The sequence below is a fragment of the Canis aureus genome, chromosome X, assembly GCF_053574225.1.
Source record: "Canis aureus isolate CA01 chromosome X, VMU_Caureus_v.1.0, whole genome shotgun sequence".
NCBI lineage: Eukaryota > Metazoa > Chordata > Mammalia > Carnivora > Canidae > Canis > Canis aureus.
Window position 1 is genome coordinate 36041349 of NC_135649.1, and position 23898 is coordinate 36065246.

A 23898-nucleotide genomic window follows, 5' to 3' on the forward strand; every position below is an offset into this window, starting at 1 on the left:
ACAATTTAATAAACAGGCTTTAAATGAATATATTTCAATATGATTAATTTTGCCTTCGTGGTGGATAATATTTTATAATATATATTTTTAAAAGATATTATTTGGGGCACCTGGGTGGCTCAGTGGTAGAGTGTCTGCTTTTGGCTCAGGTTGTGATCCTGGGGTCCTGGTATCAAGTCTCTCCACAGGAAGCCTGCTTCTCCCTCTGCCTATGTCTCTGCCTCTCTCTGTGTCTCTCATGAATAAATAAATAAAATCTTTAAAAAAAATAAAAGATTTTATTTGTTAGAGAGAGAGAGAGAGAGAAAGAGCAGGAGGAGGAGCAGAGGGAGGATAAGCAGATTCTGGCCATATCTCAGGACCCTGAGAATATGACATGAGGCAAAGTTAAGAGTCAGATGCTTAACTGGCTGAGCCACCCAGGTGCCCCCATGTTTTATAATATTTTATGTATATTTGTATGTAAGCTTTGTGCCCAATGTGGGGCTTGAACTCACAATTGTGAGATGAAGAGTCTTGTGCTCTACCAACTAAGCCTGCCAGGTGCCCCATATTTTATAATATTTTAAGTAGTTGCTTAGAGTCTAAGTGATTCAGCAAACATGAAAATAGTTCTGTTGATTATAATAGATGCAGGTGTATGTTTGGCACTCAAACATTACTTTTCTTTTTCAGATCTTTCAAGAAATCGTTTTACAGAAATTCCTTCTGATGTCTGGTTATTTGCACCTCTTGAGACATTAAATTTATATCATAATTGCATCAAAACCATTCCTGAAGCCATTAAAAACCTGCAGATGTTAACATATCTTAACATTAGGTAAGGAAAATTTTTTTGGTAGATTTTGTTTTTTATTATAGTTCTAATCCTTTTTAGTAACAAAGGAATGTGTTTGGTTTGGTTATGTAACCTATATTTATCTCAAAAGTATCTTATTTGAGTATTTGTTATATGTTCACATTACTTTATAGGTGTTTGGTCTTGTTCTTGACAGCAGTGCTTCTCATCTCAGCCTTTAATCTGCAGAAGATTCACATGGGGATTAAAACATCTGATTACATAAGTCTGCAGTGGGGTCTGCATTTCTAAGAAGCCCCCTGGTAATGCCAGTACCTATTTGTCCTTATCACTTTGAGTAGCAAGGCTTTATTTAGAATAGAAATATTTTCCTGAAATCATAGCACCACAATGCCAATTTATTTATTTTAAAGATTTTTTATTTTATTAGAGACACACACAGAAAGAGAGAGAGAGAGAGAGAGGCAGAGGGAGAAGCAGGCTCCATGCTGGGAGCCTGACATGGGACTTGATATCGTGTCTTCAGGATCACAGCCTTGGCTGAAGGCGGCGCTAAACCACTAAGCCACCGGGGCTGCCCAATGCCAATTTATTTATATGCATTCTTGGTTAAAGTGAAACGTTATGAAGAAACACTTGAGCTATATTGTTCACTCTTGTGAGTTCTCCTTGCTACTCTAAGGATGGATAGATTGGGATGGGAGTGTTAGTGTGTTAGGAAGTAGATGTGACAGTTGAGGTCGATACTTAATAAGTCCTTACTGGGCAGCCCGGGTGGCTCAGTGGTTTAGCGCCGCCTTCAGCCCAGGGCATGATCCTGGAGACCAGGGTCGAGTCTCACGTCAGGCTCCCTGCGTGGGGCCTGCTTCTCCCTCTGCCTCTCTCTCTCTCTCTCTCTGTGTCTCTCATGAATAAATAAAATCTTAAAAAAAAAAAGATGCCTACTTACTACGTGCCAGACAATGTTACAAATACCTTATCCATATTACCTCATCTCCTCTTCACAACAGCATTTTGAGAGAGGCACTGTTGTTTTGTTTTAAAGATTTTATTTATTTGAGAGAGAGAGAGAGAGCGTGTGCGTGTGAGCATGAGCAAGGGGAGGGGCAGAGGGAGAGGAGAAGCAGATTCCCCACTGAGCAGGGATCTTGATACATGGCTCAGATCCCAGGACCCTGGGATCAGGACCTGAGCTGAAGGCAGATGCTTAGGTGACTGAGCCACCCGGGTGCTCTGAGAGAGGTACTGTTATTAACCTTGAATTACAAACGAGGAAACAGTGAAGCATAAATAAATATATGGCCAAAGTCATATGCATGTGTGTGTGTCACACACACACACACACACACACGCACACACACACATCAAGTGCTTGAGCCAAGATTCAGAGCAAAGCAGTATTAGAACTCTCATTCTTAGCTATTACTCTCTATTTGTAATAGAGTTAACATTTGATAAGTGTAAGAGAAAGATGGTCCTGTCAGATGACTGACATTGAATGGAAATTGGTAAATTGTGACTTACTTAGAATCATTTTCAGGGCATCTGGTTGGCTCAGTTGGTGGAATGTGTGATTCTTGATCTCCGGGTTGTGGGTTTGAACCCCACATTGGGTGTAGAGTCCTTAAAAATGTGAAAAAAAGAATCATTTTTTAAAAAGATTTTATTTATTTATTCATGAGAGACAGAGACAAAGAGAGAGGCAGAGACATGGGCAGAGGGAGAAGTAGGCTCCATGCAGGGAGCCCGATGCGGGACCCAATCCCAGGACTCCAGGATCATGCCCTGAGCCGAAGGTAGACACCCAAATGCTGAGCCACCCAGGCGTCCCAGTTTGTTTTATTTTGTTTTTAAAATATTTTATTTATTTATTCATGAGAGACACAGAGAGAGAGGTAGAGACATAGGCAGAGCGGGAAGCAGGCTCCATGCAGGGAACCTGATGCGAGACTCGATTCCAGGACTCCAGGACTCTAGGATCACACCCTAGAAAGCTGAAAGCAGGCTCTAAACCGCTGAGTCGCCCAGGCGTCCCCCCCCAGCTTTTTTTTAAAAAGTAAGCTCTAGGCTCAACGTGGGACTTGAACTCACAACCCTCAGATCAAAAGTCACATGCTCTACCAACTGAGCTAGCTATGTGCCCCTCAAAATAGGCCAATTTTTATACGTTTATTTGTCTGAGAGAGATTAGAAAGAGTTTGTATGTGCCATATTTTTCCCACTTACGTTATTTTTTATTTTGGTGAAAAAATTTTGAGAAACTTGTAAGATGGTTTTTCAGTTCTCTTTTCCTATATAACACTCCTTTTTTCAGTAGAATTCTGCAGGAAGATCCTTTTGTGCTCCATACTGGCCCTTTTTCCAAGGAATCTGTTTGATCCTAAAAGTGTCAGGAGTTATAACAAGGCCCTGGCATTTTTGACATTCCAGCAGCCTGGCCATGATTGCTGGTCTAGGGGCATTTTTTTTCAAGTGTGTGCCTTATGAATAAAGCCTATCTAGTGTTTCTGGATGTCCTCTGCAGGCATAACATGGGGAGTTGAAAAGTCTTGATATTCTTCCTTGGGGCAACACTAGGTTTTTGTGGCTGTGCATGTTACTCAAAATGCTAGCTAGGTACAGGTCTATAAATGCCTCTTTGAAAAATAGGAAAAATAATAACTTATTTTTATGAATACTTGACAGTATGTAAAATGTAATGGTATACTTTATATTTTTTGGTAGAGGAGTTGTCTTAGTCTGTTTGAGCTACTATGATAGAATACCATGTATTGGGTGCCTTATAAATAACAGAAACTTATTTTTCACATTTCTGGAGGCTGAGAAATCTGAGATCAAGTCACTGGAAGATTTGGTGGTTTGTAGGCAGCCATCTTCTAGCTGTCCTCACTTGGTAGAGGGAGCAAGGCAGGTCTCTAAGGTGTTTTTTTTTTTTTTTTTTAAATAAGGGGTCTAAACCCGTTCATGAGGGCTCCACTCTTACGACCTAATCATCTCTCAAAGGCCCCACTTCCAAATATCATCACATTGGGGATTAGGTTTCAGCATTATAATTTTGTGGGGGACACAAACATTGTGTCTACAGCAGGGATCATTTGGATCAGTCTATATTGGTATATAAATTTGATCCTCAGTAGGTTGAGGTTACCCCAGAGCCATATTGCCCGGATTTGAATCCTGGCATTCTCTCTCTCTCTCTCTCTCTCTCTCTCTCTCTCTCTCCATGAGAGACACACAGATAGAGAGGCAGAGACTTAGGCAGAGGGAGAAGCAGGCTTCCTGTGGGGAGCCTGATGTGAGTCTCCTTCCTGGGACCCTGGGATCATGCCCTGAGCTGAAGATAGACCATCAACTTCTGAGCCACCCAGGCGTCCCTGAATCCTGTGTCTCTTACCAGCTGTGTCACTTTGAGCAGTTTGCTTAATATCTTTTTGACTGATTCTTCCTCTGTAAAATGGGCAGCATGAGATGCTCTATTTTCCCAAAGTCAGTTGTTATGACGTTAGTGAAGTTAATTCATGTGAGGTACTCTGAACATGGCCTGACACACAGTAAGCACTCAATAAATGTTAATTGTTATATTTAAGTTTATCCACAGAGATAGGAATGTTTTATCAACTTTGAACTGAGATGAAGGTGTTAGTGGGCTGTTCTGCTGTAAACCCATAAGAAAAGGGAATGGGTTAGGGTTACTACATGTTTTTGAAGATGTAATTCTATTAATTCTTTCATAAATTTGAACTTAGTGCATGCAAACTTATCCATGGAACCTGTCCTTTGTTAGAGGCATGGAGGTATTGAGTGCAGTGAAATAATACTAGAGAACAAGGTTCTGGCATTTTCTAGCTGAGAAGAATGATTCTGGGTTTTGAGAACTGATGATAATGTAAGACAATATCATAGGTAACAACACAGGCTTTACGATCTTTTGTGTCTGGGCAAGTCACTTAGTCAGTTTTAACCTTTGTTTTCTAATTCATGTAATGGAGATAAATAGTACTACCTGTCTCATGGGTTAATGTGAGTATTAAATGACATAATGCATTTAAGGATTTTAGTGTGATACAAAGTAAGCACTCATTAAATGATAATCATAATTTGATGAAAGCTTTTTATTTATTTTTGAGGTGATTTGTTCTTTTTCAACATAACGTGAGAGATTTCAGACTTATCCCGTAATGAGACTTTCTTATTCTTTTCAGTCGAAATCTTTTATCAACTTTGCCAAAATACCTATTTGATCTTCCCCTTAAAGTTTTGGTCGTCAGTAATAATAAACTAGTGTCCATCCCAGAAGAAATTGGGAAGTTAAAAGATTTAATGGAATTGGTGAGTAAAATAGTTGCATTGACCGTGTATGATATATAATGTACATAACACATTCCTTTATATTTTGGACAATTGCTCTTTATGAAATTTCAGTATAATTTTTTTAAAAGAATAATTTGGTATATGTTTATGTTCACCTTAGTAAAATTTCAGATATTGTTGCTTATGTCTAATTTTCGCTCACATCCACAATAAAAGCCTGGTTGGTCCTTAGTCCTAGTGAAGTCAGAAGGTTTGTTTATATGTCTTAAGAAATGCTTTTTAAACCAATAAGCATTTGTCTATTCATTTTGGGTACAGTAAAGTTCGTAGACTGGGAAAAGATACCTTTTTTTTAAAAGGTTTTACATGGCTACTATGAAAGCCTTGGAGAAAGGGGATAAGAGGAAGAGAGTACAATGCCTGCAAACAATAGAATGAACAAAATAACTCTGCTTATCCTATATTCCCATGTGATTTTATAACACTTTTGGGACCAAGATGAATGGAGAGGCCATTATATATAATTGCCTGTGGAAATATAGGAATAATTTAATTACCTTGAACAGAACATTTTAGGTATTAAAGGACATTGAACTTTGAGGGGAACATAGGTATATCCTTAAAGTATTGACCTATTTTCTCATTTTTCTGTTACTTCTGTAGGGGGCTAAGGGCAGGTGGTCTCAAGATGGGCTACTTTGGCATGATTATTTTGAGTTGAAAGTAATAAAAAAATTGGTTTAAGAAAATCTCTTTACCTCCCCCTCAACATCCTAAATTTACATTGGAAAGAAGAGCCTATTAAAAGAGATTCATCTTTACCTAAGGCACTTACTTGAATCAAGGAGCACTTTTTTTCCAAACATCTCTCACTGTCCTGCTAATGATGGTCTTCCTCCCCTTTGTGTCTCCAGACTCCTATCTCTCTGCTTAGCTATGGATGTCACATAGGCCTCTTGCTGCCTGTCTTTGGAATTTCATGTTTGTATGGATTGTCCATATTTATGAATCTAAATGTGATTTTCTCTTGTTAATTTGTTTCATGTTAATTTGATTCTTAGTCCAGCTTGAAGGACTTGGAAGGCAGAAGACATTTCTTTTCTTCCCAGCGTTTCCATGTCATACAATGTGCCTTGCTCTTTTTTTTTTTATGTGCCTTGCTCTTTATTTTTTATCTTGAGTAATGTATTCTTAAGTATGACTTTATTATGTGTGGAAGGCCAAAAGTTTTCTTGGAAATTTATCCATGATTATTTATAGTGGCAAGTTAATGTGCAAATAGGATGTAATGAACAGAAATTTCAGGAATGTCATTTTTTAATTTCTTTTATTCATTAATGTATGTGCAATTATAATACAAGGAGACTGCCTTAAACTTAGTCTTACACTGTTTTAGAATCATAGGATTTTAGCCACTTGCTAATACAGGATCCTTGACACATCTAGTTATATAACTTCAGTGGTGGATAAATCTTTTTGTGTGTCACTGAGGCATACCTTATTCTCTTTTGCAAAGCTTTGTTATTTTTATTATTTTGAACAAAAATACATGCCCCTATCACTTTTATCTATTGGTCCTGGGACTGCCATGTGAAAAAGTATAGATAATGACAACTTTTCTTCCCTTCAGATATTTGTAATCTGTTATATATCTACTCTCCATTTTACCAAACTCTAAGGTCTGTTTTTCTGTAGCTTAAACATAATTGTTACTTTTATTCCCTTCTATATTTTCTGTATTTCTATTCTTTGTTACTTTTTATTTTTAGCTTTTTGTTTATTTATTTTTATTTATTTTATTTAAATTCAATTTGCCAACATATAGTATAACACCCAGTGCTCATCCCATCACCGTGCCCTCCTTAGTATCCATCACCCAGTCACCCCATCCCCCAATCTCCTCCCTTTCCACATATTTTTAGCTATTTCTATCCTGAAAATGTTTCTTTTTATTAAAGTCCTTTTTAACATTATATTTACAAATGAACAGAAGATTCTGGAGGTGATTTAACAAATTCATAATAAAAGGGGACCGATATCTTCTTTGACTTGGACACTGTTACACTTTATTCTATGGCTGTAAAAGTTCTTTTTCTTTTATTTCATTCAGTTTTTGGCCCTGTGTTCTAAATTGCGTTACAAGAGATAGTTTTTAAATAAAATTTAAAAAATATTTAGGACTTTTAGATTTATTCTAGTATTTTTAGCTACATAGAATGTTTTTAAACTATTAAATACCATATTTCACTAGGCACTATAAAATTATTGTGCTTTTATTTAAATTTTTGAAATAAGTAACAGTGGATAGATAGCATTAGGATGGCTAATTGACAGTTGTAAAGCACATAATGAATTTATGGGTATTATCTGTCATGGGAATGTTTCCCATGACAGTCTTCCACAAGAATGTGGTAGCCAACTCAGTGAAATTCTGTCCTTAGAAACCTAGGAAATATACTTAGGTTCCAATATCCAGTAGAGTATTTTATAGAGTATCCATTGGTGAGTAGGTCATTTTTTTTGTGCCTGGGTTTATTTCTTCTGGGCAGCTATCAAATTTCTATGAATTTTTTGTATGGAAATCTCCAGTATTAGAAACTTTTTTTTTTTTAAGATTTTATTTATTTATTCACAAGAGACACACACAGAGAGAGAGGCAGAGACACAGGCAGAGGGAGAAGCAGGCTCCATGCAGGGAGCCCCACGTGGAACTCTATCCCGGGTCTCCAGGATCACACTCTGGGCTGATGGCGGCGCTAAACCGCTGAGCCACCCAGGCTGCCCATAGAAACTTTTTTATAGGAAGCAGTCGTTTTAAATTTTTAAAAGATTTTATTTATTCATTTGACAGAGAGAGAGAGCGTGCAACAGGGGGTAGCAGCAGGCAGAAGGAGAGGGAGAGCAGGAGAAGCCTGATGTGGGGCTCCATCCCAGGACCCCAGGATCATGACCTGAGCCTAAGGCAGATGCTTAACTGACTAAGTCACCCAGGTACCTTGCAGTAGTAGTAATTTAAAGGCCATTTTCCCCAAATTTTATTATCTTTCATTTGGATAATAGTCTATTCTCAACATGGCAGTTAAGGTGATCCTGTCAAAACATAAATCAGATCATGTCATATCTCTGTTTAAAAGTTTCTGGTTCCTGGACACCTGGGTTGCTGAGCGGTTGGGCGTTTGCCTTCGGCTCAGGGCATGATCCTGGAGTTCCAGCATCCAGTCCTGCATTGGGCTCCTGGCAGGGAGCCTTCTTCTCCCTCTGCCTATGTCTCTGCCTCTCTCTCCGTGTCTCTCATGAATAATTAAATAAAGTCTTAAAAAAAAAGTTTCTGGTTCCTGTTCAGATCTCTCCGAGTAAAAGCCTAAGTTGTACCCCTCTCCCCAGTTTAGTCTCCTTCCTTGCTCACTTCCTTCTAGTTACACTGTATTTCTTGCTGTTCTTTAGTTCATGTCAGGCATGTTTTGCCTAAGAGTCTTTTTACAGTTATTGTTCCTTATGTTCCTTTCTTAAATATTGGCATGGCTCTGTTAATACTGCTCAAACATCAGCTTCTCCACGAGGCAATCTTTAAAAAAAATTTTTTTTAAAAGATTTTATTTATTTGAGGAGAGAGAGAATGAGGAAAAAAAGCACAAGCAGGGAAGGGGCAGAGGGAGAGGGAGAAACAGACTCGTCACCCAGCAGGGAGCCCAACGTAGGGCTTGATCCCAGGACTGCAAAGATCAGGATCCTAGCCAATCAGAGCAGACGCTTAACTTACCAAGCTACCGAGGCACCCCTCTGTGAGGCAATCTAAATTGCTAATATCCCTCCTCATTGCTATTACACTGCCATTTTCCTTTATCTTGCTGTTTTTCTTATTTACAGCACTTATCATGTTACGTAACATATATTAATGGCAGCACCTGTCATATTATATAATCTAATCTCTTTGCTAGAATATAAGCTCCACAAAGAGCTGTGAGGGTAGGAATTTTGGTTGGCTTTATTTCTTGGTGTGTCCTCAGCACCTAAAACTGGGCCTAGCAAATAATTGGTATTTGATGATAAGTGTTTGTCACTGAATGAAGATGCCTTAGATACAATTTGAAAGAAGTATGTAGGATACATTTTTCTTATCATCTTAGTTGTATTGGATTTTCCCTACACGGCTTTAATATTCTTTTGAATTTACCCTTCTGCTTTTTTTATTTTTGGTAAAACTGAATGTATGTGCCACTCTTCTCCCTCCACGCTAACTAATATCATTTCCAGTGAAAGTTGGAAATTAGGGGCAGTTGCAGTCGAATGTGAATTTCATTTGCAATGTGTCTGGAATGACTGCCCTATGAGATCTTGTTGAAGATTATTCTTCAAGGGGAGGAAGAGGAGAGCACAATTAAGCTGTCTCTTATTATGGAAAACTGGTATCATTTACCTTTGAATCAGGACTTGGATTTTCATTTAACCTTGAGATATTTCAGATTCGGTGCTAGAAAGTCATTGGGTTATGATGTGAACCACAGAATTTTGAGATTGTAACTCCTCATATTTTGTATCCCTTTGAGAAAGAGGTCCATAGTCTTTGATTCTCTAGCTCAAGTCTGTAAATCCTTGACTCTCAGTTTCTGCCCAACAGAGTAACTCAAAAATACTGTAATTGACAAATTATCATAGTGATTGATAGTTGTTTTTTATTTTATCTCTGAATGAAGAGTACCTGGATTATCTTTTTTTTTTTTTTTTTTTTTTTAATTTATGGTAGTCACAGAGAGAAAGAGAGAGGGGCAGAGACATAGGCAGAGGGAGAAGCAGGCTCCATGCACCGGGAGCCCGATGTGGGATTCGATCCTGGGTCTCCAGGATCGTGCCCTGGGCCAAAGGCAGGCGCCAAACCGCTGCACCACCCAGGGATCCCTACCTGGATTATCCTTATTTCTGGTTTTGGTTGGCGAGAACGGTCTTCAGTTGAGATTTCCAAAAGGCTGAATTATGTAGTACTAAATTATAACTTCACAATGTTGCACAGAAACATTTGTTAACTGTGTTAGATTGACTTCATGATGTAATATAAATAGAAATCTGCCAGATAATCCATTTTTAGAGAAACCATATTTGAGGTAACTTTGCACTGTAGGTAATAGGTAACAGCTATTAGCTGTGTGCTTTAATTTTAAAATGGAAATAGGTCTGTATTTCTAAGTTTGTTATAATTTTCTTATTTTCCTTAGGATATTAGCTGCAATGAGATTCAAGTCCTTCCCCAACAAATGGGAAAATTACATTCACTTAGAGAGCTAAATATAAGAAGAAATAATCTTCATGTGTTGCCAGATGGTAAGATGCTCATTATTTTTACTGAAATGAATAAGAGAGGAACTGTGTCAAATTTAACTTAATTATTTTTCATTTCTAAACAGAATTAGGAGATCTTCCCTTAGTCAAGTTGGATTTCTCTTGTAATAAAGTGACCGAAATCCCAGTTTGTTACAGGAAGCTGCATCATTTACAAGTAATGATTTTGGATAACAATCCATTGCAAGTACCACCAGCACAGGTTTGTAATAAAAATATGATACTTATTTCTTCTATTTTTGTTCATAATTATACATCAAATTGATAAATCAAAAAACATTAGAATTAGGAGTCACTTTGTTGTTGAGGCTTTATTGTCTAAAGGAGTTTTTCTGAAAAGTAACTTTTGCACTTTGGTAGGAATTTTAGCTTAGCTTCTAGAGAATAGGATTTAGAAAACCCATATCTGTAATTCTGTTCGTCAGTGTTCTTTTAAAAACATAGACTGTGGAGTCTTTTTGCATCTCTCCTACTCAGGTATGTATCTACTTGACATTTGTTGTATGATTGATTGGAACAGATTCTCAGCACTGATAGATGGAATCCTAACAGAAAGTACAAGATACGAGTGGAAAAGTAATGATTCAGCCTTTTAGTTGGAGGATTAAATCCACATGGAATCTATTGAAATGAGAGTAAAGGATCATACTAAGATAAAAACCCATAAAGCCAAAGAATGAGAGAGAAGAGGGTAACAGAGGAGAGATGGCAACAGAATTTTGGAAAATGGAAGATGGATGAAATAGCAGAAACTAGGGTCTTTACTTACACTGGCACGAGAGAATCTGGCCAAGGAGGCACATGGCAGTGAAATGCCAACCCCTAATCTACTTCCAAGCTATGGTCCCTGGATCATGGTTTGCATCCATCCAGAAGAAGGGTTGCCTTTTTCTTGCTACTTGCCACATGTGGCTATTGAGTAATTGAATCATGGTTGGTTCGACTAAAGAACCCAAATTTAAATGTAATCTTATTTTGATTAATTTAAAGTTAAATAGCTTTATGTGACTAGTGGCCACTGTATTGGACACCACAGGACTAAGACTTACACTCTCAGATTCTTATCCTTAGCTTTGCAGCTAAGTGATTGGCCCTCACTTGCCTTAACAGAAGCCTGGGTTTTTTTCAGTAGTAGAATATGTAGGTAGATTCTCTCAGATTCTCTCCCTTGTGTCAGTGGCCAAATGTTTATTGTTCCTGGCCTCAGCAGAATGTTTTCTTGGTCATAATACTGTAAATACTAGATTTTGATTTAATGAGAAATTGTGATATAGTTATAAAATAGCAGAGATATATCTAGTGCCTACTGTGTTCCAGGTACTTTATATGCATTAATTTATTTAATTCTTGTAGTAACCCTATAGAACAGGTATTGTCATTATACCTCATTTTATATATGAGGAGGCAAAGACATAGAAGTTAAGCAACTTATTCATTGCCACATAGCTAGCATGAGGTACAGCTGGTTTCAAACATAGGCAGTCTGACTCGAGTCCATGTTCTAACCACTATGCTATGCTTCTGAAGAAGGAGGAAGTAAGGTGAGTGTGGTGAGTTAGGTATGGTGGTGTTGATGATATTTGATAGTGGTGGGTAGTGGTAGTGTAAGAAATCTAAGTCCTTGTTTTCCATAGGAAAACCTCAATAAATAAGATCTATAACTAGAAAATAAAACAGTAGAACCATGTTACTCATAAATATAAAAATAAATAGCAGAAAAACAACTAAGAGTTGATATGTGGGGACTAGGTTTTAGAGACTGAAAGGAGTGGAATGGGGGTTTAATGTTTTGTTATCAGTTTTATAATTCTCTTTGATTTTAAAACTATGTACATGAATTACTACAATAAAAAATTTATGGGGGATCTCTGGGTGGCTCAGCGGTTTAGCGCCTGCCTTCGACCCAGGGTGTGATCTTGGAGTCCCGGGATCTAGTCCAACATCAGGCTCCCTGCATGGGGCCTGCTTCTAGCCTCTGCCTGTGTCTCTGCCTTTCTCTCTCTCTCTGTGTCTCTCATGAATAAATAGATGGAATCTTTAAAAAAAAATTTATGTAAGGTGGTGCCTGGGTGGCTCAGTCGGTTAAGCATGTGACTTCAGCTCAGGTCATGATCTCAGGGTCCTGGGATTGAGCTCTGTATAGAGCTCCTTGCTCAGCGAGGAGTCTGCTTGTCCCTCTCCCTTGGTCCCTCTCCCTTGGCCCCTCTCCCTGCTCATGCTCTCTTTCTCAGATCAGTCAATCAATCAATCAATCAATCAATAAAATCTTTTAAAAAATTTATGAAACAAAATAATTCACCAGTATTTAATTTGGTAATGAAAGATAATTAGGTTTTGGTTTATCCAGATGATGGAGTATGTTTTAATTGGTAATGTATTTGTATTCTAATAGCTCAGCAGTTTTCCCTTTTTTTTTTTTTTAAAGATTTTATTTATTTATTCATGAGAGAAACAGAGAGAGAGAGGCAGAGACACAGACAGAGTTGGAGAAGCAGGCTCCAAGCAGGAAGCCCGACATGGGACTTGATCCTGGGTCTCCAGGATCACACCCTGGGCTGAAGGTAGTGCCAAACCACTGAGCCACCCGGGCTGCCCAGTTTTTCCTTTTAAATGAAATTTTTCAGTGGTCAGTTCAGATTTGGTATTTGTTATCTAAGAAACATTCTTCCTTTATCCCAGGGATGATAATTACTTTAAATGTACTTTTCTTACTCTTTTGTTTCTTACTGTTTTCTTTGTTGATTATTTTTGCATATATTTATAGGTTATGTGAGCCCATAAAACAAAACATTTTTGATTATAGTTTTCTTAACTTTTTTCTTTAAAGTACTACACCCAGTGTGGGGCTTGAACTCATCACCGCACAAAATCAAGAGTTGTATGTTCTTCCAACCGAGCCAGCCAGGTGCCCCTTAATTATAGTTTTTCAGAAATACTTATTTGATATTACTTACGGTGACTGAAGTTAACATTTGTAAAACTGACGTAGTGTTTTCTTACTGTTCATTGTCTTTTTTATATAGAATACTTTCTTTCACATAGTATTTTATCCCTTATTATTCCTTTTCTTCATCTCCAATGAAAATAACTTTTCACAATATTATCTTAGTTGAATTGGCCATTTAAAAATTTAGTTTATTCTAATTGGCCTACTAATGCACCTTTCAACAAATTCATTTTTCCTATATTTACATTCTTTAGATTTTACCTTTCTTCCAGTGTTTAGGCCAAACAATTTAGTGGTTCTGATAAGATTACTTTAAAGAATTACATGGTTATTTTTTTTCTGTTCTCATCACTGCAATGAATATATTTCTTTTCATTTTTTCCTAATAAAAGCAACTTTCATGAATTGTTGATTTTATATATTTAGTTGTTTGTATTTTGTACTTTTAACGAGAAAATTTTAGTGATATACAGAAAAAATAACTTTTTTCTAGTAAGAATAGAAAGCGATAGAATTTTAGTGGGTATCATTGTCAGATGTTTTCATAAAATGTAAGCAGAAATTATTAAAATACGTAAAGTACCTATTATGATTGTGATGTCTTAGCATAATTTAAGATTATTAAAATATATAAATAGCTAGGTGACATTTATTTTTGTGTTTTTTTATTAAAAAAATTTTTTTTAAAGATCTTATTTATTTTTTCATGAGAGAGAGAGAGAGAGGCAGAGACACAGGCAGAGGGAGAAGCAGGCTCCATGCACAGAACCTGATGTGGGACTCCATCCCAGGTCTCCAGGATCATGCCCTGGGCTGATGGCGGCGCTAAACCGCTGAGCCACCCAGTCTGCCCTGTTTTTTTTTTTTTTTTTAAAGGTTTTATTTATTTATTTGTGAGAGACACAGAGAGAGAGGCAGAGACATAGGCAGAGGGAGAAGCAGGCTCCCTGCAGGGAGCCTGATGTCGGACTTGATCCCAGGACCCTGGGATCCTGACCTGAGCCAAAGGCAGATGCTCAACCACTGAGCCACCCAGGTGCCTCTATATTTGGACGTACATAATTAAATCTACTTTCTCAATTATTTATTGACAGATATGTTTAAAGGGTAAAGTACACATATTTAAATACTTAAATATCCAAGCATGTTGCAGAATGGATAAGAAGCCAGATTCTCTGGATCTTCCATCACTGAGTAAAAGAATGCCCTCCCAGCCTCTCACAGACAGGTAATGTAATATTCTTATAGACTCATTTCATGATTGGTGTCTTTTCCATATGTAAAAGATATTTATTCATCTTGAGAGTACTGAATATACTTAGGTTGATTGGCCCAGTGTTAAAATCAATAATTGACTGAAGTGAATATCACCATCATAGAAGGAACCTCTGTGATACTAGAATAAATTTGGGATTTTCTCAGAATGCTATTACTAATATTTTAGTAGTAAAATGTAAATGTTTGATATTATAGAACAGAAACACTAATTTCTCAGCACTTGACAACTGTTAACTTACTATTATAATCACTCTATTGTACTAACCAGCATTGTAATAAGTAGTAGAATTTGACTTTGAACTGGTTAGTGGAAGAACAAGACATTTTGAGGTACCTTTCTTCTTTTCTTCATATTCTTTATTATTTATGTCTGCATCAGAGATGATTTATCATTGATATTCTGTATGATATTGGTCTTTTTCTCCTCATGAGATTTTGAAATGGTAGATTTGATTATCTGTTTTTAATTCATCTTTTTGGGATGTAGGTTGGTCTGAAAGATTTTATGAAAACAATTCCATCCAGTAGTATGGAAATCATTTGGAATGGGGTAAGACTACAGAAAGGGAGACTATATTCTTTTTCTTTTTAAAGATTTTATTTATTTATTCATGAGAGACACAGAGAGAGGCAGAGACACAGGCAGAGGGAGAAGTAGGCTCCATGCAGGGAGCCTGACATAGGACTCGATCCCAGGTCTCCAGGATCAGGCCCTGGGCTGAAGGTGGCACTAAACCATTGAGCCACCCTGGGAGACTATATTCTTGCCTGAAATGTTAAACGTTTGTCATTTTATTTGTGAAGTTTAGACTGATTGAAATGGCAGTATTTTAAGTATCGTTCTTGAATGCCCAAATGGGGCATTTTCTTGAATATTTCGGTTGCCTAAGTAGAATTAAGTATCTAAACATTATATTCAATTCCTAAGGATTATTTTGTTTCATATTATGGATGATAATAGACCAAACAATTCTATAAAAATTACACCTTATTCATACTTTAATCCCTATCAGTTTGCTTTATACTTATTTAAAAATGAATTTACTTTAGTAATGGCATACATTATACTAGTCATTTATTTATTTTACAAATATCAGTTGAAAAAAAACCCCAAGTATCAGTTGAATGCATGTTGTCAGATTCAGGGTATGTTTTGTTGAATGATACACACCTTGGTGTTGGCCCTCATGGATTCTACAGTATAGTGGAGGAGATAGCAAACAAAGGAAAGAAATGGAATACACATACATGCATACCATTTCAAATTGTGGCAAGTACTATGAAGGAAAGGAACATGTTTCAGGAGTGTGGTCAGGAAATGTCACTTTGAGAAGGTGAGGTTTTAAGTCAAGACCTGAAAGGAGAAAAGCTACCTGTGTAAAGACCAGGAGGAAGAGCATTTCAGACAAAAAGAATGACATGTGATAAGGCCTTAAGTTAGGAAGAAACTTGGTGTGTTAACGAAACTGAAAGGCTAGCATGATTGGAACAGAGAGGCTGAAGGGTACAGATATACAAGTTGATTTTGGAGAAGTAGCCAGGGCTCAAGTCATGTGGGTGCTTTGAAGGCTGTGATAAGGAGTTTGAATTTTACTTACAGTTCAGTGGGAAGTCAGTGGACAGTTACAAGCAGGGGAATAGCATGATCTGATTTATGTTAAAAAAAAAAGAAAAGCTATTTTTGCTCTTCTAAGGAGAATAGATTGCAAATAAAAGCAGAATCACAGGGACTAGTTAGGTTGTTGAAGTACTTCCAAGAGATCAAAAGGTCTTGAATAGGTGATTGCAGTAGAATTGAAAAGGAGTGTGGGATCCCTGGGTAGCTCAGTGGTTGAGCGCCTGCCTTCAGCCCAGGGTGTGATCCTGGAGTCCCAGGATCGAGTCCCACATCGGGCTCCCTGCATGGAGCCTGCTTCTCCTTCTGCCAGTGTCTCTGCGTCTCTCTCTCTCTCTCATGAATAAATAAATAAATAAATAATTTAAAAAAAAAGGAGTGGACAGAATTGAGATATATTTGGAGATGGTCTCTAGCAATGATGTCCAATAGAAATGTAATATGAGCTACATACATAGTTTTGCATTTTCTTGTAATCCATTAAAAAAATTAAAAATCAAACAGGTGAAATTAATTTTAATAATATGTTACTTAACCCAGTATATCTAAAATATAATTTCAACATGTATTTCATGTGAAAATATTAGTAAGATATTTCATGTTCTTTTTTTTTATATTACATCATTTAAATCTCTTTTTTTTTTTTAATTTTTTAATTTTTTTATTTATTTATGATAGTCACACAGAGAGAGACAGAGAGGCAGAGACACAGGCAGAGGGAGAAGCAGGCTCCATGCACCGGGAGCCCGATGTGGGATTCGATCCCGGGTCTCCAGGATCAGCCCCGGGCCAAAGGCAGGCGCCAAACCGCTGCGCCACCCAGGGATCCCTCATTTAAATCTCTTGTGCATTTTTCATTTATAGCACATTTCAATTTAGACTACCCATATTTCAAGTGCTCAATAGCCATATAATGGCTAGTGGCTACTATACAGGATAGTGCAGGTTAATAGAGTTTACTTAATGAGGTGACTCTGAGGTGTGCAATTTCTTACTCACAGCCTGTATTGAACTATGTAGAAAATTCTTTTATTTTTTAATTTTTTTTAATTTATTTATGATAGTCACACACAGAGAGAGAGAGAGAGAGAGAGAGGCAGAGACACAGGCAGAGGGAGAAGCAGGCTCCATGCACCGGGAGCCCGACGTGGGACTCGATCCCGGGTCTCCAGGATCGCGCCCTGGGCCAAAGGCAGGCGCCAAACCGCTGCGCCACCCAGGGATCCCCCTATGTAGAAAATTCTTGTATGCACTTTCTAATTTTACACTCATGCCTTTGACTCTGTGGTTCTTACTACCTAGAATAATAACTTTCCATGCCTTGACTATTTTGTAAACTCTTAATTCTACATAGATAAGCATTATTGTAGTTAAGTATATCAGCTTTTGGAGTCAGACATATATGCTCATGAAGCCCTTCTCCAACTCTTGATAACTTTATGTCCTTGTGTCGTAACATCTCTAGTCCTTAGTTTTCTTATATATAAAAGGAAAATAATTATACGGATGCTGTCAGGATTAGATTAAATAAAGTACGGAGAGTAGTTAACATAGTGCCTTACTCAAACAATTCCTCAACAATTAGCTTATTACTATCATTGTCAACTATTACAAATACACATATATTTTAGTATAGTCCATGTGTATAATATTGTGCAGTGGTGTCAGGTGGATTTTGCTTCAAATCATGGTTTAACCTCTTAATTCCTCTGTAGCCTGTGTAAGTTATTTAATCTCTCTGAGCCTGTTTGTTTATTTAAAATGTTAGTAATACCCATTTCATAAGCTTGTTGTGAGAATTAAATAAGTGCTTGGCAACTAGTTCAAGAAATGATAATTAGTAAATTTACATTTTCCCCCCAGGAAGTTAACTTTTCTAAGCTTTATTATCCTCATTTTTAGAAAGAAATAATGTGTAAATTGCAGAATGTAAGGATTATAAATAAAATATGATGAGTACCTGGCACAATAGCTAATACAGTGTAGACACCCAATAAATGCTAGCAAGTATTGCCTCTCTTCATCCTTCATGACTAAGCTCAAATGCCACTTTTTTGGCTGAGGCCTTTCCTAACCTTACCAAGAACTAATTGATTTCTTTTTTCTCATAGTACTTTGTATTTACCTTTCTCATAGTTTTCAAAATATATAAACATATTTTCCCTCTGGCTGGAAGGTTTTGAGGCCAAACATTTTTTAATTCATCTCATTTCATTTCAATCATTCAACATAGTGTCTGCCACTTACTTGTAATTGCTTAGCTAAGTTTATTGATACACTCATGAAAAGCATACAAATAAGTATTTAAGGAAGAAATATAGCATGGTGATTAAGATCAGAGACTTTAGTATTAGATAATTTGGGATCAAATTTAAACTGCCATTTGCAAGTTGCATGTCATTGGGTAACTTGTTCAATCTGTCCTGGCCTGTTTCCTCATCTGCAAAATCAGAAAACACCACCAACCTGCTAGAATTTTCATAAGGCATGTTTGAGGTATCATTTTTAAAGCACTTAGCATAATTCCTGGCACATAAAAAATGGTCTGTATAGAGCAATGCAAATTTGCATATATGTAAATTTGGAAATTAAAGTGAAAAATATTTTGCAACCTGGGTGGCATACTGGTGGGTAATTCAGAAATTTGTAAGGACAGCTCTATCCTCATACTAAAACAATTGCTTATTTAATGCTTTGCACACTTTTTTTTTTTTGCATTTTTTCTTAATTTTTATATGGGTGTTATTTATAAAGCTAAAGCATATTTTTAGAGCTAATGAAGAAACTGAATTGGAGTTAAAAAATTTTTCAATGTTCTATGATGAAATTTGTTAAACCAGAAAAATAGAAAGTTCTTTCATAAGGGTTATTTTCTAGCAGGACTCTCTGCTTTTTTGAATCTCTCAGGAGAAGTAATAGGTTAACAATGGACATTTTAAAGATTTTATTTATTTACTTTTTAGAGATAGAGCAAGAGAGAGTGCACATGTGCACAGGAGCTGGTGAGGGGAAGGAACAGAGAGAGAAGGGAAGGGAGGGCAAAAGAATCTTTTTTTTTTTTTTTTTTATATTTATGATAGTCACAGAGAGAGAGAGAGGCAGAGACATAGGCAGAGGGAGAAGCAGGCTCCATGCACCAGAAGCCTGACGTAGGATTCGATCCTGGGTCTCCAGGATCGCGCTCTGGGCCAAAGGCAGGCGCTAAACTGCTGCGCCACCCAGGGATCCCCAGGGCAAAAGAATCTTAAGCAGACTCTGTGCTGAGTGTGGTACCCAACTTGGGGCTTGATCCCACAACGTTGAGATCATGACCTGAATGGAAACCAAGAGTCTAATGCCTAACTGACTGAGCCACCCAGGTGCCCCAACAGTTGACACTTTACAACAGTAAATGCATGGAAAATATTACATGAGGGATATTAGTAAAATACTTATAGGAAGATTTCTGATATTTTCCCTTAATGTCTTTAGGGATCTTAGACATCAGGAGTATATGTTCTGTATTATCTAGGGAAATTTTATTTATGTATTTATTTATGTATTTATTTAAGAAGGAAACCCTAATTGCCCTTAGAATTTTCTATTTTCATAGTATGGAAGATTTTTATCCAAATAAAAATCATGGCCCTGACTCTGGAATTGGAAGTGATAATGGAGAGAAACGATTATCTACAACGGAAGTGAGTCTTTTCTATTGTTGATCTATTTTATTTTAAGAAATAAAATACCTATTTTGAAATAGGTAGACACTTGCACACACTTGATTGATTTTACTTAAAAAATGATCATTATTGGATTTTATGACTTCAAATGACAAAGGACATGTACATTTTTAGAAGCAGAACAGTAAATTTTAGCATATTAATTTTTGGTTTGAGAACTGGAGCTATAAAGCAGATATTCTACATATCCTATGTGAAATTAAAGCAACTTAATTATTGTTTTTTAAAAGATGTATTTATTTATTCATGAGAGACACAGAGAGAGAGAGGCAGAGACATAGGTGGAGGGAGAAGCAGGCTCCCTATGGGGAGCCTGATGTGGGACTTGATCCCAGGATCCCAGGATCATGCCCTGAGCCGAAGGCAGACGCTCAACCACTGAGCCACCCAAAGCAACTTAATTTTATTCTATGTTTCAAATGCCTCATTTGTGCTTTGTACTTACTCCTTTCAGCCATCAGATGATGACACAATCAGCCTTCACTCTCAAGTCTCAGAATCAAATAGAGAGCAGACATCAAGAAATGACAGTCACTCAATAGGAAGTAAACCTGATTCTCAGAAAGGTAATTCATGTGGTGCCTATTTTTATTTCATGTATATTGCCCTTATTAAAAATGCATTTTCAAAAATACAGTATCTTTGACCAGTTCTTTTATTGAGAAAATCTATTGTTGTAAACACTTAATGAAAGCACACTGTTTACAATTTATATTTTCTAATAAATATCTATCTATTTTTAGACCAGGAGGTGTATGATTTTATTGACCCCAACACAGAAGATGTAGCAGTTCCTGAACAAGGAGATGCACATATTGGTTCATATGTCTCTTTACTTAAGGTAAAGAAAACGTTGAAGAGATATTAATAACATAATAACATGTTTTCCTTGATCTCACAGAAGTACACCACACAGATTTAAAATTTAACTTTCTTTTATATAAGGGAAAAGAAAAGGGTCCTGAGAAATCTCAGAAAAATGAAGAATTGGAAGATGAAAAAAGGTAAACACACATGAATTCTCAAATTGAAATGTTACTTAAAATTAAATATTTGTTAGATATTCCTATTCGAAAGAGTACTTTGAAAGAATATGATTTTTGGTTCATTAACCTGTTATGTTCAGATAGTTAATTTGTAAGTACTTCATTTATCTGCAATCCTCAATTAAGCTGAAAATTATAGTAAGCAATTAAGCTGAGTGTAGTATATACATTTCCCCTACCCCCTAGAAGTATAATTCTATTATTATTACTGAGGAGAGCTGTACCTTCACATACATTGCTTCATTTGAGCTCTTTAGCAACTCTTTAAAATAGATGATTTTTTGCATCCTTTGGCCAATAAGGAGCAGACCTGGAGTTTCAAAAGTCTGGAACTCAGGTGTTCCAGCACTTGGTTTAATGCATTTCCTTTTCATCAGATTGGTTATAGTAATTTTAAGGGCGTTTATTTCTGTATTTTATTAAAATCATTGCACTTTAAATCTTTTCTCTATCATTTATCTTATGAAATGATGGAATATGACGTGCCGTGTTCAGTTACTCCTTAAAGTTGCTTTGTAGCTACAGGATGGAAGGAAGGAAGGAATATTTGTTGAATACCTACCATGTGCCAGGATCTGTGCTATGTGCTTTCCCATGTTTCTTATTTATTTATTTATTTATTTATTTATTTATTTATTTATTTATCTTTATTAAAAATTTTTTTTTTCAGTTTAAAATTTTTTTCGCAGCCTCTACACTCAACATGGGGCTGCAACTCATGACCCCAAGATCAAGAGTAGCATGCTTTTCCAAATGAGACAGCCAGGTGCCCCAAAGATTTTTTTTTTAATTTTATTTAAGTAATCTCTGCACCCAATATGGGGCCTGAACTCATGACCCCACGATCAAGAGTCATGTGCTCTTCTAGCTGAGCCAGCCAGGTGTCTTTCATGTTTCTTATTTAATCTTCACTAAATCCTGTAGCATTGATACCATCTCTATTTTTACAGATGAGGAAGGGGAAGCTTGGAGACTCAGAAGTTTCTTGCCTAGAATCACTTTGTGTCTACTAGAATCTAGGGTGTAAACCTAGCTCTCTGTGATCCCTAGGTTTTTCTCTTTTCTCTACATTGTGCTTCCTACAAATGACCTAATTTGTAACTTTTTAATCAGTTATGAATTAGTCATGTCTGGTTCCCCATAAGGAGGTACATTGCTTTGTCTTGTACTCTTTATATTTCATTTTTCTCTTACTTTCTCACATTATGTCATGAAGATAGTTGTATAAACTTGAATGTCACAGTGGCATACAAGATAGAGTCAAGATACAAAGTCTTAGGATATTTTAAAAAAGATTTATTTATTTATTCATGAGAGACACAGAAAGAGAGAGGCAGAGACATAGGCAGAGGGAGAAGCAGGCTCCCCGCAGGGAGCCAGATGTGGGACTCCATCCTGGATCCTGGGATCACACCCTGAGCAGAAGGCAGATGCTTAACCGCTTTGCCACCCAGGTGTCCCAAAGCCTTAGGATTTGATACTGTGTTTTATTTTTTTCCAATTTATTTATTTATTTTTAAAGATTTTATTTATTTAATCATGCGAGACACAGAGAGATGGAGACAGAGACACAGGTAGAGGGAGAGGCAGGCTCCATGCAGGGAGCCCGATGTGGGACTTGATCCCAGAACTCCAGGATCGTGCCCTGAGCCAAAGGCAGACTCTCAACTGCTGAGCCACCCAGGCGTCTCTGATACTGTGTTTTAAATGAAATACCTTTGGATAAAGTTACTAGAGTTTGGAGAACAACTTATTTAAAAATTCTTTTGCTCTCTTTGAATGATTAAAAATTATGTATTTTAATGAACATTTTCCTGCAAATTGCCAATCTTACTTGGACCTATTTTACATTTCTTCTACTTAAACATTTTACATGGAGATTTTTAATATCATGATGAATAAACTGATAAAAGGAGGGTGGTTTAGTAAAATTTTCATAACATTTGATATTTGTAAAGACAGGCATACAGGGCAGCCCCGGTGGCGCAGCAGTTTGGCGCCGCCTGCAGCCTGGGGTGTGATCCTGGAGACCCGGGATCGAGGGCCACATCTGGCTTCCTGCATGGAGCCTGTTTCTCCCTCTGCCTGTGTCTCTGCCTCTCTCTCGCTCTCTCTGAATGAATAAATAAATAAATCTTTAAAAAAAAAAAGGCATACAGAGCTTTGCAGTTCTTATTACACTCAGGACTGGGAAGTATGCATTGTTAAATTACACATTTCAGAAATTATAAAATGGTAATACAATTTGCTTTGTTAATCATTAGTTATATTAATATAACCAGTATGATACATTTCCTATTGAATAGAAGATAGATATGTTTTTATATTCCTTACATACTCCTTATTTTAATGTTTAATTACAAGGACATTAGGATTTTAGCTTTTACATGATATTAAGAACGAACAAATGGTTTCTGTTTCTGGAAGCTGGCATAAAATATCTGCCTTACTTTTTGGATAACCGTGTTTGTGTCACCTTTCAGACTTGGGAAAGAACAGTTACTTGCAGAGGAAGAGGATGATGATTTGAAGGAAGTAACTGATTTGAGGAAAATAGCCGCTCAGTTATTGCAGCAAGAGCAGAAGAACAGGTATTTTTTCAGTAATGAGATTTAAATAGGCAGACTTTATAATCATTAAATGATCATTTAAAAATTATCAAATGAAGATTCCAGTAAACAATAGGATCATCTTAAGATCTATGTCAAGGAACTAACTACTAAAAGATAATAGGAAATACTTAGGAGAGAAATGTTAAGTTATATACACAATTGACAAATACTTCATACTCACACAGTCATTTTATTTAATTATTGTGTAGATGTCTCCTTTTTATTCCTGTGTGC

At 36.8% G+C, this 23898-nt stretch overlaps 1 protein-coding gene across 9 annotated transcripts in view; it reads left to right on the forward strand.

Annotated features, from left to right (window-relative positions):
- Nucleotides 1–23898, forward strand: part of LRCH2 (leucine rich repeats and calponin homology domain containing 2) — a 214618-nt gene that overhangs the window by 53918 nt on the left and 136802 nt on the right. For 8 of the 9 annotated variants that reach the window (XR_013375004.1, XR_013375005.1, XM_077889223.1 and 5 more), the window contains exons 3-12: nucleotides 676–820; nucleotides 5002–5128; nucleotides 10321–10426; nucleotides 10510–10646; nucleotides 14486–14619; nucleotides 19877–19964; nucleotides 20461–20572; nucleotides 20750–20847; nucleotides 20952–21010; nucleotides 23536–23643. Coding sequence is in view for 7 of the 9 variants with exons in the window: in XM_077889223.1 (XP_077745349.1) it covers nucleotides 676–820; nucleotides 5002–5128; nucleotides 10321–10426; nucleotides 10510–10646; nucleotides 14486–14619; nucleotides 19877–19964; nucleotides 20461–20572; nucleotides 20750–20847; nucleotides 20952–21010; nucleotides 23536–23643 (1114 nt within the window). In the remaining 2 variants the exon portion in view is untranslated. The remainder of the gene's footprint in view (nucleotides 1–675; nucleotides 821–5001; nucleotides 5129–10320; nucleotides 10427–10509; nucleotides 10647–14485; nucleotides 14620–19876; nucleotides 19965–20460; nucleotides 20573–20749; nucleotides 20848–20951; nucleotides 21011–23535; nucleotides 23644–23898) is intronic. The other variant, XM_077889229.1, reaches the window with a different exon arrangement.